Genomic DNA, 15782 nt, shown 5'->3' with positions numbered 1-15782 from the left:
GGAGGCCTCTGACAGCGCCTCAGCCTGCCCAGGCGCGCGGGTCGCGCTGAGAGCCGGGTAAGCGTCCACTCCGTGAACGAGACGCGTGTGAGGACGATGGCGACGCACACTGGGATGGAGAGCTAGCGAGAGACCTAACTCACGTGGCTGCTGTCGGGGGTCAACAGCCGTGGCGGGGCTGCTTCTGGGCCCACGGGCTGCACCCCGGACGTGCCTGACATCAGCCGGGCCCCTCCGGGTTCCCAGTCACTTCGGAGACCGGGGGCCTCTGCTGAGCTCAGACACAAGCAGGCTTGTAGGCGTCCTGGACTCGTGCTCACACCCGGCCCACCCACCGCGTGCCCCAGCACAGGCAGCACCGAACCCGTCCTCCTCACAGACGGGGCGACCCTGCCGGGGCCTCCCAGGGCCCTGCTGCGGAAGGGCAGTCTGCTCCCTCGCAGCTCCCACCCCCAGGCCCCCGGAAGGCAGCACGGAAACGTGTACTCCGGTGGGACCCCCAAACCAGGTGTCCTGGGCACGGGGCCAAAGGGCAGGGCTGTGGTCTTCGCCGCTCGCCTTGCGGTTTACTAAGTGTGAGCTAAGCTGAGAGTCCCCCTCTTCTGGGTGGTGCGGGGACTGAACAGAGCCTTCAAACTGGGCTACGTCCCTGGCCTTTATTCTTATTTCTCAGACAGGACTAAGTCGCAAAGTTGTCCAGGGTAGGATCCTCCTGCCTCAGCCCCCAGAGTGCTGGGATCAAAGGTGCACATCATCACTCCCAGCTGAGATTTCTAATATTTACGGGTCATTTGCTTTTCTTTTACAAATACTTCTAGGAGAAGGCAAGCGATGACTTGCAGGAGGATTTTCAGTGAGGGAACCAGGAAGGCCGAGTGCCTAGAAAAGCTTTCTAAACAAGAGGAAGAGGACGCTGGAAACTTCAAGTGAAGAACGAGAAGGCACAAAGTGCGGGTTAAAAACCGCTGGCAAAGACTGAAACGTGACCAGAGCTGACGAAACTACGGCGCAGGTCTCGGGAGCTGAGCGCAGGTGCCTCCCACAAAGTCACACCGTGATGGCCCTCGGCCACTCCTGCGGCCTCTGAAGCAGGTGCCCCACACACAGCTCCTGCTGACTTGCATCGCGTGGAGGGAACGGATCACTGTGCTTCGTGGGTAGGAAACGCAAAGAAAAATCCCAGAACCCATGAAACAAAGGCTGGATTTATGGCCCTTTACCTTGATGAGCACATTTTACGGTCAACATCAGAGAAATGAAAAATAGTAGTATAACTTAATTTTGGCAAATATAAATTATAACGGGCATCTGTATATTCAGACTGCAAAACAGCACAAAATTTACATAAAAACTTTCCTAAAGTAAACAGACACAATCTCAGAACCTGAGAATTCATCAGAAGGTTCACTGCAGGTTCTGGGCTCAGAATAGAGAGAAGCGGTCGATCTGAGGTCCCCTGAGCGTGTCCCTGTGACGTCCAGGCGGGGCGCCCACCCACCCAGGGACACGGCCCCACCTCCGTCCCGTGTGGTCCCGAGGCCGCGGCACGGTGGACACGGCCTGTCGCGCTCAGGCCTTCCCGTCGGGGGGCTCGGGGAGACTCTGAGGGGCAGAGGCGGTGAAGGTTGAAAGCCAGGACGACATAGCTGTCCTTGCACTGGAGAAGGCTCCTCCAACGGACTGGCCTGGGGAAGGGAAGGAGAACTATCTGAACGGGCTAAGACCGCGCGAGACGCAGGCTCATCCATAAATGGTGACACACACCGACACAACCATGCATTTTCTGATTTCAAAACAACCCCTGTCCGCGGCAAACGGGACGGTCTCTTGGTGTAGGCGCTCACTGAGTCTTGGCACTCGAAGGTATTCAGCCAGCTGCGAGCAAGGCTGGCCGTGCCTGCGTTACCAGACTGCGTACCAGTCCACACTCTCCGCGCCGTGCCGGAAGCACTGAGCGGAGAATCATGGCCACCTGCAGGGAAGTGTAGCTCAGTGGCCTTAGAGAAGTTTGCTTTCAGCATCTAAATCTGTTACACCATAGCCAGACAGCACTCATCTGCCTTGGTCTGTTCTGTTCTAGAGGCTAGCGTCAAGTTACACAAATCGAATCAATACTCTACACCGAGGGACACGGGGAGCATGGTCGTGGTGTACATACTGGCGGCGGCCCCCAAACCAGGCCCAGGAGTCTTCCTTCCCTGCGGTTCCACTTTCTACAGGTTCAGTTACCTGTGGCATGCAAGTACTAAATGGAAAAATCCCAGAAATAATTTTCAAGCTCTAAGGCACTGCGCCTGCCTGCTCCTGCTCCGAGCACCCTCTGGCACGTCCAGGCTGTGCGCTGCTGTCCTCTGGTCAGCACACGGACCATCGGGGGCCACTGCACGCCCTGTGCAGGGGCAGGAGCAGGCGCTGCCCTCAGTCTTCAGAGAGAAGCTCCGAAGCAGAGCGCTGTGCGTGCAAAGGGGAAGGTGTCAGGTCTTCTGGAGAGGGTCACATTCGTGTCACTCTTACTGCAGTGTGTCTGCCCGCAGGTTCCATTTTAACATTACGATTGTTAATGTCTTACTATGCCTAGTTTGTAAGTCAAACAAATGAAAAATATTGTGTCAAGATTTAAAATTTTGTGAGGGCTGGGGATTTAGCTCAGTGGTTTTGCTGCCTGGCTCACAAGCGCAAGGTCCCGAGTTCGATCCTCGGTAACAATAAAAAAAAAACCAAAAATTAAATTAAAATTTTGTAGATAGATGATGGCAGATTTTCTTTCTTTCTTCTTTTTTTTTTGGTACCAGGGATTGAACTCAGGACCTTGCGCTTGTGAAGCAGGCGGCGGAACCACTGAGCTAAATCCCTGGCCTGGCATAACATTGTTTACAACATCCCCTAACCTTTTAATGTCGGTTAAGATCTATCATGATGTCTTCTTTTTTCTTGAGACAGGGTCTCACTGTGTAGTTGAGACTGACCTGGAACTATGTAGCCCAGGCTGGTCTCGAACTCACAGCAGTCCTCCTGCCTTAGCCTCCTGAGTGCTGGGATTACAGGCGTGCGCCACCACGTCCGGCTCAGAAGTTCTATAAATATTGGTTTGATTTGTTTTCTTTACTAGTGGGATGGCCTTCCTTAGCAGACGGCTGCTCCTCTGCTCTACTTTATTGTGAGAGCAGCTGCTCATGAAGCACAAGTGCAGCCCAAGGAGTAGGGAGAATCCCACACAGCCTCAGCCTGGGAAACAGCGTAGTGTGCTTGCCGGGGTACCTGGCCACTACCCACTGGCGGTGGGAAGCTGCCTGATAGCACAGTAACCTTTTAAACAACACAAAGATTTTTAAAACATACTTGGATTATCATGTGCCACACGAATTTCTACGCCTTTATCCTTCTAGCAATTACATGCTGGGAACAGAACACAGACATGCAGGACCGCGATCTGCTCCGGGTAACAGCAGGCCTTACCCACAGCTTTTCCTGTTTGTACCACATTCCGGCTGGTTGTGACCATGGCGTTTCCAATTTTTTTGCCACGTTCACTATTCTGAACAGAACTGAATAAAGGAGACAAGTGTTAATATAACTAAAAAGAGACCTCACACATGCATGCACATACATTAACTGCTCTACAACCACCCCAGACCGGAATTACTAGGGGGCTGAATTTACTACCTGTTATGGGAATTTATGAATCTTTTATTTACTTATTTTTGGTACTGGGGATCCAACTTGGGACCTTGCACTTGTGAGGCAGGTGGCAGCACTCAGCTAAATCCCCGGCCCATGGATCTTTTAAAGATAGGAATTTCCAGAATACGGTGAAACACGCAGATGAACCAAAAAGTGGAGAGGACATAAATAAGCATGGTCAAATCTGCTCGGAAGACACGGTCTAAGCCATGTCACCTGAGCTGCCAAGTCCCCAGTTCACTCCTATGGAGCAGGGGCGTTTACTTGACACACACACACTGCCGAGTAGCGAATGCTATGCACACCTCGGGTTACTATTTGAAGTGCAAGTCTACTAGGTAGAGAAACAAAATTCCTAATTGGCAGTGAAACACATGGCATACATTCAGATCAGACAGAAGAAATTTCCCAGGATCTTGTCTAAGTACTCACTGTGAGAATCGTAACTTCATGTCTGACATGGAGTACTGGCCTTGAAATGGATGGCTGTAAAACAAAACATTTTGAGTTCAGATTTCCAGTGGTACCGCTGTGAGGAGTCGTCAAGAAAGTCTTAGTAGATCTCAGCACAGACGGCCGAAAGGCCATGCTCGCACCTGCTGTAAGGAGACGAGGCTTGGATCCCGGCTCTGTGCTTGTGCACGTCAAGCAGAGCGCACGTCCCCCGTCGAGCTGTGGCCTCCTCCTCACGGGATAGAACATGTGCGTGCAGGTGTGTCTGTGAGTGTGTGCACACGTGTTGGGGGACTGTGGCTGTATCAGTACCTTCCTGACGCTCTGGCTTATCTCTCCTAGGGTGGGGCCAGGTATCATTTCTCTTTCTTTTTTTTGAGACAGGGCTGGCCTCGATCCAGGCTACAGGCATGTGCCACTGTGCCTGGCCATCAGCCTTTTCTAAAAGCTTCCCAGGACAGTCAGGGTTAGTCACTGAGTTAGATCATGGTCAAGGATTGTACCTTGATCCTGCTCATCTTATAAATGTGTTGTACTGGTCATGAAAAGAACTTTTGTATTTTGCGTAAAAAAAAAGCAACTCAAAATTCTGGGTGTAATGGCACCTATCTGCGGTCCCAGCACTTGGGAAGCTGAGGCAGGAGGATCACTTTGAATCTGAGGCCAACCTGAGGTATACAGTGAGACCCTGTCTTTGAAAAAAAAAAAATGCAGTTCTATAAAAATGGTACCATCTTTTAGTAGGGAAGTCCATGAGTTTTATTTCCCCACTTTTATTACATGAAAGGAAATGCTATATTAAAAAAAAAAATCAGGGGATCAAGTAGGAGGTTTGCCTTTAACCCATGACTTTGAGGTCAGCCTGGGCAATGCAGTGAGAACACATCTCAAAACAAAACACACACACACACAGCACAGAAACACACCCCTTCCACACAGCTTGCCTACTGCTGTACTCTGCGCCCAGTGACTGCACAGTAACACCTCCTCCTCCCTCTTCTGCTCAGCTCAGTGGCTGCGCTCTGCTCCAGCAAGGCTGTGTTAGGGATGGAGCAGGCCTGCTACCTGTTCACTGAAGGGCTGGGTTCTTAGTCTTTAGGAACTGAAGAAAGGGTTCCACAGTTCTTAAAATTGCAATTAATTTAGAGTGTTTCTAAGTTATACGTCCCGGTAAAGACTGAAGACTATCCCTTCTTTCAGACTGGAGACAATGTTGAAAATCTGCTAGTATGGCTGGCTAATTACCTCAAATACCTATTTTGGTCAGCAGGTCCTTCTTCAGCCTTCTTTTATCTAAACTTTCTTTTGGTTTTTTTGGTAGCGGGGATCAAACTCGGGTCCTTGTGCTTGCAAGGCAGGTGGTGGAACCACTGAGCTAAATCCTCGGCCCCCTAGGTAACCTCACTTTCTATCATTTTTTTCTAAGCACTATTTCAGTCTTACACAGTTCTCTCCGGCCAAGCCTCCTGGCCTGCCTGGCTGCAGAGCTGGACGCCGTAGTTGTGGGCCCCGAAGGTGGGTGCAGGGAGCCCCATGTAGATGTCAGGGCCCCGCACCACAGCGTCGTACTCGGAACAGATAACACACAAGTGCTAGCCTTTCAGAGCCAGGCATGGTGGCGCATGCCTATAATTCCAGCACTCTGGAGGCTGAGGCAGGAGGATCGCTGTGAGTTCAAGACCAGCCTGGGATACACAGGAAGTTCCAGAGCAGTATGAACTACATGGTAAGACCCTGTCTCAAAAAAACAATACAAAACAAAACAAAACACAAAACAAAAAAAGCAAGTGCTAGCCTTTCATTTGATGTCATTAAGTGGTTTTGCCTTTTAGTTTTCTGCTCTGACAACAGTGGCAATATAGGCTCCTGCTACAGCCAAATATGAGGACTAAATTCAACAAAACAAATGGGAACCTAGTAATTTTTCTTGTCAGATGGCGCAGAGCTGAACAGACACTGCGAAGCCCATCCACGTCTTCCCTCCATGCCGCCTCCAGGCTGCCCTGGCTCGGCGCTCTGCCAGGGCTGTCCCTTCCAGCGCCTCTTCCATCACGACCTACCTTACAGGTAAACTTCAACCTGGCCCAGAAAAGGATGGCATGAGGACAGAGTTGACATGTGCCCATTTTATCCCCGAATTTAAAACACAATGAAAAAGTCAGAGCACCCTGGTATCATCACAAACAGCATTTAAAGTCCGTCCCCAGATCCCCTCCGCCTGGACGCTACTCTGAGATCACATCAGTGTGCAGTGTGCAGAACGCCTGCTCTGCCCGTGTGCAGGAAAAGCCTCTGCGATCTGCATCCCCCACGGCGGCGTTTGCACTGTGCGCAGCGTGGGAAGACGATGGAGTCCTCCCAGGCTGCCCCCTCATCTGGCCGTTCTGCTGAGGTGTCCTCCAGGGAGAGGGAGAAGCCGTGCTGCAGAAGCGCCACCGTGTGGCAGTGTCTCCCTCCGAACCACACCGAGAGCCGGAGAAATGGGAGTGCTGCGCTTTTCATACAGAAACTAGACTATGGGAGCAGTGTTTACCCTGCTTTTCTTTATAACCCACTTAAGATGATTCTTGAAGATGCTCACAATATTAAGAACAAGATGCTCTTTGCTTTGGGCACTTGGTAAAGCAACTGTTTACGAGGTATTATCTACTGGTCTCCAGAGATGCGCTTACTTTGGATTTATTTCTGCGAGTGCTGGGTGCTTGTTGCTGTTCCACACCCTGTAGTTGTGAGTATTCTTCCACGCTGTAACAAAAGTGGTCCCATAGTCCGACAGTATCTTCTCGTTATCTGTTGGGTAAACATTTGAAAGAGGCTGAGCCGGACTGTGACGTTTAGGGACAGAAGATTAACAACCACAGAGGGTAAAGCATCGGTTTTCTCCACCCGCCCCCCACTCTTTTTTTAAGAGATAGCCTACCAGATGTCAGGAAACTTGGGTCTAGTTCCAGAAATCCTGTTAAGAAGCTATGTGGTCTTTGGCAAGTCACTTAATCACTCAGAAGTTCATTTTCCTAACTGGAAAATAAGAGGGTTGGGCCGGGATTTAGCTCAGTGGTTCTGCCGCCTGCCTCGCAACAGAAAGGACAGGAGTTTGATCCCCGGTACCAAAAAAAACCCAACAACAACAAAAACCAAACAAAAACAAAAACAAAAACAAAAACACCCCAAAACAAACAACAACATCAACAACAACAAAAAGAAAAAAAAGAAAAATAAGAGGGTTGAGCCAGGTATTTTCCCAGGTTCCCTACAACTCCAAAATGTTTCAGTGTTCTCCTTCCCAATATGAGGACAGCATTACTTATTAAACAGAATCTATAGGGTTTACAGTGACTAAACACACTGGTTCATACATATAAAGAAAGCAATTAGGATATCCCCCTGTTTTCACAAACGTCATTTTTTTTTTTTTTTGGTACCAGGGATTGAACTTGGGCCCTTGTGCTTGCACAGCAAGTGGCGAAACCACTGAGCTAAATCCCCAGCCCTACAAATGTCATTTTTTTGATAAAAAAATCAAGACTAAACACACTCTGGTTTCAGCCATTTCCTGCTCTTCAGGCTGGGTCTCACTATTTGTTCCTTCATCCTCGAGTCTCCACATGTCACGGCCAAAGCACTTTCACAACAGGGATTCTCATATTCAGTGCCTAAAAGCTTTCAGCTTTATCAATGCCATGTGAAAGCCTCAAAGTAGAGCGTTTGATCAATTTGGAAAAAACGAAGAACTGATTCAAATTTAAAAAATTTATTACAGTAAAAGAGAGACTGCCGCAACCCCCAGCAAAATGCTCCCTCTTGCTCTGACAGCCTCATCCCAGGTGCCTGCCTCTCTCTGAGTGCCCTTAGTTACGCTAAGACCGAGACGAGGGCTCACCGTCACGGCTACCCGCCCGCCTCTCTGCCGAGCAGCATCCTCCACAGTTCTGGTCACACCTCACAGAGCACTCAGGAAAGCAGACTTGCAGGACTGCTGCGGAAAGCAGCGAGAGCCACGGGCTGTGTGTGTGCAAGTGAAGGGAGCACTCTGCGGGAGGTTCAGGGCAATGCGTCCCCCTGAGTAAGACGTAAACATTCACTGTACATTTCCATCACCCCTTGAATATTAACTACACGTTGCTCTCAAGGTACAATAAGGTGCTTTCTATGGTTGAAAAGGGAAGAGTATGAAATACACAGTTCCATCTCCAATGTAAATATGTTCTTCTAACAACACCTCTTAGCAATTTACTGGGCCCAATTTCCTTTCGGTCTTGGTAAGGGTATGGGCCTGAGCCAGACTGGCTTTAAATTCTACCTCCGCCTCTGAACCGAATGGATACGCATGCTGCTAGGCTTTCTGCAGCTCACTCTCTCCTACCTCAGGAGGACAAGGGATCCACCGCCAGGGCTGTGGAGGATGAAATGAATTATCAAGTGTAAAGGGCTTAGAACAGATCCCTACACATATTAAACATTAACATAAAGTTAGGTAATATTATTAATCAGTGCTTTTTGGGCTCCTGAGCAGTATTTTAAGTAGGTAAATAAATTACTCATGAAGCCAAAAGGTGGAGAGAGACTGTGCATTCTTTATAGATTGCTGAATGAATCTGGGTCAGATTATTTATGCGTCTCAGCTGCTACATTGTAGCAGAAATGATCCCACTAACAAATGAGGACTTGGTTGGTCCTTTGGTCCCTGTGCAAATGAGGCACACGCCCAAGCCTGGATTTAAACCAGCATCGACACAGCCCATGAAGAGCCCGCCTCAGAGGAGGAGGAGGAGGAGGTGCAGGTTTACCACACAGTGCTACCACAGCACTGTCGAGTCTGTGAACGCGCCTCATGCCAGTGTGGAGTTATGCATTTAAAACTGTTGAGCTTGGCATGGTGGCGCACACCTGGAATCCTACTCTTCTGGAGGCTAAAGCAGGAGGAGTGCAAGTTCCAGCCAACTTAGGATCTTAGTGACTTGGCCAGACCCTGCCTCAAAATAACATAAACAAGAGCTGAGGCTGGGCACGTGGCACAAGCCTGTGATGCCAGCACTCAGGAGGCTGAGGCAGGAGGACTGCCTTGAGTTCGAGGCCAGCCTGAGCTACAGTGTGTCAAGGACAGCCTGAATTACACGAGGAGATGTTGTCTCAAAAACAAAAACAGAAGGGGCTGAGGATATAGCTCAGTGTGAGGGCCCCGATTTCAGTCTCCAGCTCCACAAACACAAAATCAAACAGGCTAGCTGGTAAATTTTGTCACGTGTATTTCTTTACAATTCGAGGCAGCAGTGGCAACTGAAGAGAGGAAAACTCAAGCTCAACATTCTTTTATGAACAACAAAACTACTGAGTATCTGCCAAGTGCCTGAGGTCAGAGTAGAATTCCGATTTCACTTTGTACAGTTTCCTAGAGAAATTACTTTTAACACCTGAGTTTATCTGTTTTTACGCACCCCAATTTAACCATTTCATAGAAGCAGTAAATAAATTCCTTAGAATGGGGTACACATTTGAAGTTCTACTCACTCAGAATATTTTTTTCACTGAGTGACAAACATCAGTACTTACTGTTTTCATACAGGCTTGTTTCTGAAGCAGTAAAGTAAGAAAAGCTATGTTTCAGAAAAGACATTTAAAGAGATCCAGTTTTGCAAAAGAACTACCAGAGACACCATGGCAGCCAGATGTGGTGCGCAGATCCAAAATATACGACAAGAAAAAGGTCTGGGGGACACAAATCTCACAACACTAAGACTCGCTGCAGCGGTCGGTATGAGCGAGCAACGGGATTTCTAAGTAACGTCCGTGAACTCAAATCATCGCGAGTGTTACAAGGAAAAGGCGGCTGCGTGCCCGCCTGAGTCTCACCTAGATGCAGCGTGGCAGCCAGCAGGGCATGGATGTAGATGGCAAACTGGGCCCGGATCCACTCGTCGCCTCCCTCCCAGCCGGTGCCGTCTAGGAAGACGTCGTCCCGGTTCTCGGTCACGTGCCTCACCAGGAAGTCTGCAAACCTGAGGTCCGCGGTGGTCGGGTGCAGCAGCTTCCGGAGCTCAGGGTCCTGGATCTGGATCAGAGCTTCCTCCACCTGCAGGACGCGGTGCAGGTCAGAGTCTGCGGGCAGGCAGCTCCCACACCACACCCCACAGAGCAACTACTGGGGAGCTGGAGCTGGAGATTAAAATGCGAATGACAGCACTCCAGAAACGAGTCTAACGGAGGCAGGCTTTCACACGAAAGCTTTCTTCATTTTGCATTTTAAAAAATGTTTATTTTCTGTGTTTTAGAAAATATATGTATATACACATTATTTTGAATTATAAAAGTAACTCATGTTGATTGCATTATGGAAAACAGAGATACTTGTATAGTAAAATCACTTTTATCTCACTCACAGAAGTGAATAAGTACAATTCTTCTAAAGTTTTCCTTTTGAATACACTTTAGAATACTTTTATAATATACAGAGAAACAGACATAGCTTTCCGCTTAGTTTTTTTTGAGGTAAGGTCTCCCTTTGTAGTTCACGCTGGCCCCGAACTCACTATGTAGCCCAGGCTGGCCTCAAACTCAGTGATCCTCCTGCCTCAGCCTCCCGAGTGCTGGGATTACAGGCGTGCGCCACCACACCCAGTTTACTGCTTAGTTTTGAAGTAAAATAATAAACACCCAGGAGCCTCTCCAGCTTCCCCACTAGAATGGACCAATGCTAACATCTGTACCTTCTCTCCCGATGGTCTTCATATTTTTCCTTCCTCAAATTTAGATCAATACAAATATCATTTGAAATCTTGGATTTTTCATTTACTATAACCATTTTTCCATAAAGTCTGTACGTTGTGTCAGAAATGACAGAAACCTTGGCGCAGCTAAAACTTTGTTCTTTTTTCAAAAATTACTTCGATCATAAAATTAAAATTAAACTATTTAAGTTTTAAATATACTAATATGATGTCAGACAGGTCCTCTTAGCTCTGTTAATATTAAGAGAACACTAAAGGTGAGAGGGGTTCCGACTGCATGACTGCTCAGCGCGGGTCCTGGGCTCCTCAGCTCTGTGGATGCGAATAGCAGCAGCGTCCCTGCCCCCCGGCACCTCTCCCTCACTGCCCTTGCAGGGCTGCCCCGAAAATCCACTGGTTAATGCACAAGGCGTGTAGGACACAGCGCCCAGCAGCAGTTACCACCCTGCTATTCGTGCTGTGGCTGTATTTTCATAACCGCATTTCAGAAAGGACCCAAGGGCCAGCACATGCACTCAGACACGAACGTACTTCCACAATGGCGTCACTGAGGTGTTTCTGTTGTCGGAAAAGGATGTTGGTAGCTCCAGCAACAAATCCCCGAACGGTGACGTCGGAGAGAAGGTGGTGCTGCTGCAGGGCCATGTAGGGCAGGCACAGGTATCCCTACGGGAACAAGAGCACCGGGGCATGAGCGGGGAAGAGCTCAGCAGGAGAGGCAGGGCTGTGCTGCCTCCTGCCCGCCCGCGGTGTCCTCTCTCCGGCACAATTCCAGGGCTCCTGGGTCTCCACGGCAGCGGGTCTGGTTCCTAATCAGCTTATCTTCTGTATAATGGCCAACACTGGTCAGGTGGTTTAACATGAAGGTTGCTTTCCTGGACCACCTTGTTTTTGGTTCAATGTTAAGCCTCTACAGTAATGAACTGGACTTTAACATTTAGAAAACAGTTAAGCCCTTTAAAAAGTACTGTATGTTGTTTAGTAGAAAACTTACACACATGCATCTGCACGTAACTTCCAAAATACTATTACAAGAACAGCAAGCACTGCGTTGTTTTGCCCTACTGATACAAATCGTGCAAAAATGTGTCAAGATCTCTGCTTCTATTAAAAGGGAAAATGACACTCGCAGGAAGTATGGATGCACCACCATGCCCGACAGGAGACAATTTTTTGGGGGCAGGTCTTTGTAGTCCAGGCTTGCTTCACTCTTACCACTCTGCCTTGGCCTTCTAAGTGTTGATACTGTAAGTGTAACGCAGCCACAAAACCTGGCGGAAAGATTTAAAAAAAAAATTTTTTTTTTTTTGGCACTGGATACCAAATCTTGAGTGTTCTCAGCAAAGACTCTGCTGCTGAGCTACACACCCAGCCATAGGGATATTTTTTATAGATGCTCTGGAAACTCTGACTGTTGAACTAAGTGGAAATATTACATGGTTATAAAACTGTTCAAATAGTAGTTCTCAGAATACTTTATTTATTTATTTATTTATTTATTTTTGGTTTTTTGAGCCAGGGTCTCACTATGTAGTTGAGACTGCTCTGGAACTCACTATGTAGCCCAGGCTGGTCTCGAACTCACAGTGATCCTCCTACCTCAGCCTCCCGAGTGCTGGGACTACAGGTGTGTGCCACCACGCCCGGCTCACAGAATACTTTTAAAACTTTGCTATCAGATCAGTTCAGCCTGTTTTCTAACAGTCCCTAAGGCACAGCAGAGGCAAGAGCACAGGTCCCTCACAGGAAGCAGCCTCCACACCAAAGCCCTTCCTGGCTTTCTATTCTCCTATGACAATTCCAGCTCCACATTGGAAACCGCAGCGTAGAATGGTTAAAATAGACAAAATAAAAAACAAGAACACAGAACAAGAACTGAGGAAACATCACCAAGACAGTCACACCCCATGTTCACGGCCATTTTGCTCACGGTGGCCAGAAGGTGGCAGCAACCCCAGGGTCCAGTGGAGCAAGAGGGTAGAAGCGATGGCTTCCACACACTGCAACCGGGGGGAGCTGTGTGGAAGCGAATCTGTCACAGGACAGCTAGGACACAGGACTGTGAGCTGCTGGGCACAGTGACACGGTGCAGAAAGCTGGGACCAACGACGCCTCGGCTTCCTCTTCCCGGTCCGAGGATGAGCAGGTCCCGGCACTGCAGCCTCCCTGGGCCAGGGAGGCCGAGTCTCTCTAACACTCACCTCGCCCCAAATCTCCACTCGCGTGGCCGTGAGGAAGTGCAAAGGGCTCAGAGACTCCTGAAGAACAGCAGCCCTGCCCGGCCGCGCAGGAATCTGCTCCAGGCAGACAAAATGTGAAATGTGAGAGGCAGAAGTAGAGTGCTTCACAAAGCGAGGAGAAGGCTGCGCAGAGCTTCAGGTGGGGCAGGGTTTTTAATCAAGTCTCTCAAAACACGGACATAAAACAAATAATTGACAGACAGAAGTTCCACAAATCAGTGACAAACAGCAGACCAAAGCAACAGAACAGAGGATACGGAAAGAGCCCCACGCAACTCCGGTCATCTGATTCTTGACAAAGGAGCCAAAAATACACGCTGGAGAAAAGATGGCCTCTTAACAAATGGCGCTAGGAAAACTGGATGACCACGAGTAGAAGATTGAAACTAGATCCCCATCTTTCACTTTGTACAAAAAAATCCGCTCAAAATGGATCAAAGGGTTACTGTATAAGACCTGAAACTTTGAAGCCACCAGAGGAAAACATAAGGCAAGCACTGACATACAGACACAGGTAAAAGACTTCTCCAGTATGTTAGAACAAATTTGGTGAACAGAAAACCTACAGACGATGAAAACTCTCTGACAGCTTCTTTTCTGACAGAGGATTAGCATTCAGATTATATGAAGATATCCAAAACCCCAAATTTCCCAATCAAGAACTGGGCAAATGAAGTGAACAATCACTTATCAAAAATAGTTCAAACAGTAAATGCAAATCAGAACTACAGTGAAGGACCATCTCACCCCAGTCAGAAGAGCTATTGTGAAGAATACAAACAACAGGGCCGGGGGTGTAGCTCAGTGGCACCGACCTGCCTTGCAGGCTCAAGGTCCCGAGTTCCATCCGGGTACCGAAGAGGGGTGGGAGAATACACACAACAGACACTGGCTAGAATGTGGGGAAAAGGAGCCCCCTGTGCTGCTGGTGAGAAAGGAGATTAGCACAGCCACCAGACACCAGTGTGGAGGTTCCCCGCAACACTGAAACAGAATGACTGCGTGACCCGGCTGCATCGCTGCTTGGTGCACTTGCGAAGGGCTTAGGGTCACCTCATGTCTGCTGCACCTCCCTTCCTGCCAGCCGAGATGTGGTCCGTCAAGGGGTGGTTACAGAGCACGTGGTTTAGATACACCAGAGCACTGCTCAGCCCTAAGGAAGAAACTCTGCAGGAAAAAGGAGGGAACTGAAGATCATCAGCTTAAATGACATTAGCTGGACTCAGACAACTGCTGTATCTTTTCCCTAATATACAGAATTATAAAAAATTATTAGAGGTAAAAAAGGCAGCGTTTTTCTCTTTTTGGAGAGAAGGTCTTGCTATGTTGCCTAGGCTGATCTTGAATTCTGGGGCCCAAGAAATCCTCCTTCCTCGGCCTCTAGCTGGGAATACAGGTTACACGGCAGTATTTTAATATATACGTGTTAAGTGCTACCAAGACTACCTGGATTTCCTTAATTAATTCTTTTTTCAAAGAGAAATCTGAGTAATTAAACACAGACCCAATACAGTGATTGCTGACTCCATTTACTTGATTTGACTCCAGGCTCTTCCCAAAACCCTTGGCCTCAGCTCCACATGGCCTTACACTGTCACCAGATGCCACACCACTCCACACGTGGTACTGAGAGTTAAGTACGAGGCCCGCCATAGAGGGTGTGAGCGTTACCTTTGTGAAGATGGCCAGGGGCATGCCGTACCGGTCCTCCTCCAAGCCTGAAACAAGTCCCGGCGTCAGGACCACGGGGCCTGTATTGGCCTGAGGCTGTGCAGTGACTGGAGTGCTGTCTGAGAGCACAGAGTACTTTGGAAGTAAGTCTGTCTGGTCTGACCCCGCCTGTTCCCTTTCTTTCCAACTGGGGTCTTCTAAGACACCAGGATCCAAGGTTTCCCAGTCACTTTCTGAAGACTCTGGAGATGGACGAGATGGAGGTTTCAAATACTGACCGCTACCGAGTTCTTGTCTTTTGCTGTGCTCTTTGGTCTCGATGGCAGCACTTCCTCCATGGTCTCTGGCCATGATTTTCTCGCCAGTTCCCAGACTGGCCTTTGAAAAGTCAGCAGCAGAGCCAGGCCCAGGAAGAGAGTCGTCTGCAGGGAGATTACCGTCCGGAAGCCCAGCACCTTCAGACACGCTTCTGCGGGGTCTGTACTGCGAAGAGTCACGGAGACCGTGCTCAATCATGCCTGAAACACACCGCAATGGAGGGCAGCCTGGCTGTGACAGCACGGAGGAGACCGGGGGCTGTGTGCTGTTTTATATGGCGCAACACTCTTGTAAAAACTTAGCACATGGGTTAGTATAAGTCAAAGAACACTCGGACAAGGAGGAAAACCTCACATTAAAAGAGAAACAATAACCCTAATGAGCTCGCCCTTGGACGGTGAAGTCAGTAAGAGCGAATAGATACCGCTCTTCTCTTACCTGGAAAAAGGGACAACACAGTCACCAGCGCACCCACCAATTTATTCACTGGAGAGATATAAAAAAGAACCTGAAATAGATTCAACCAAAAGTAAATTAGGAAGTCTGTGAGAACCTAAAAATACAAAACAAAAACAAAAACAAACTCTCCAAAAAACAAAAAAGGAGGTTCTTTGTGGAGAAGTGACAGCTGATAAATGTACAGCGTTACTCAGGAACTACTTAGCAGTGGTCACTGACACTGACAGGTGGCTGG

At 48.6% G+C, this 15782-nt stretch overlaps 1 protein-coding gene across 1 annotated transcript in view; it reads right to left on the bottom strand.

Annotated features, from left to right (window-relative positions):
* Positions 1 to 6: 6 nt before the first annotated feature.
* Positions 7 to 15782, bottom strand: part of Avl9 (AVL9 cell migration associated) — a 36676-nt gene continuing 20900 nt past the window's right edge. The window contains exons 9-16 of the mRNA XM_033761033.1: positions 15527 to 15596; positions 14771 to 15288; positions 11391 to 11525; positions 9985 to 10204; positions 6807 to 6924; positions 4114 to 4167; positions 3457 to 3545; positions 7 to 1685 (exon numbers count right to left, since the gene is read on the bottom strand). Of these exons, the coding sequence (XP_033616924.1) occupies positions 1570 to 1685; positions 3457 to 3545; positions 4114 to 4167; positions 6807 to 6924; positions 9985 to 10204; positions 11391 to 11525; positions 14771 to 15288; positions 15527 to 15596 (1320 nt within the window). The 3' untranslated portion in view covers positions 7 to 1569. The remainder of the gene's footprint in view (positions 1686 to 3456; positions 3546 to 4113; positions 4168 to 6806; positions 6925 to 9984; positions 10205 to 11390; positions 11526 to 14770; positions 15289 to 15526; positions 15597 to 15782) is intronic.

The sequence above is a fragment of the Fukomys damarensis genome, unplaced genomic scaffold (genome assembly GCF_012274545.1).
Source record: "Fukomys damarensis isolate Sample0158 unplaced genomic scaffold, DMR_v1.0_HiC HiC_scaffold_7, whole genome shotgun sequence".
In the NCBI taxonomy this organism is placed as follows: Eukaryota; Metazoa; Chordata; class Mammalia; order Rodentia; family Bathyergidae; genus Fukomys; species Fukomys damarensis.
This window is presented reverse-complemented; position numbering and strand designations above follow the sequence as displayed.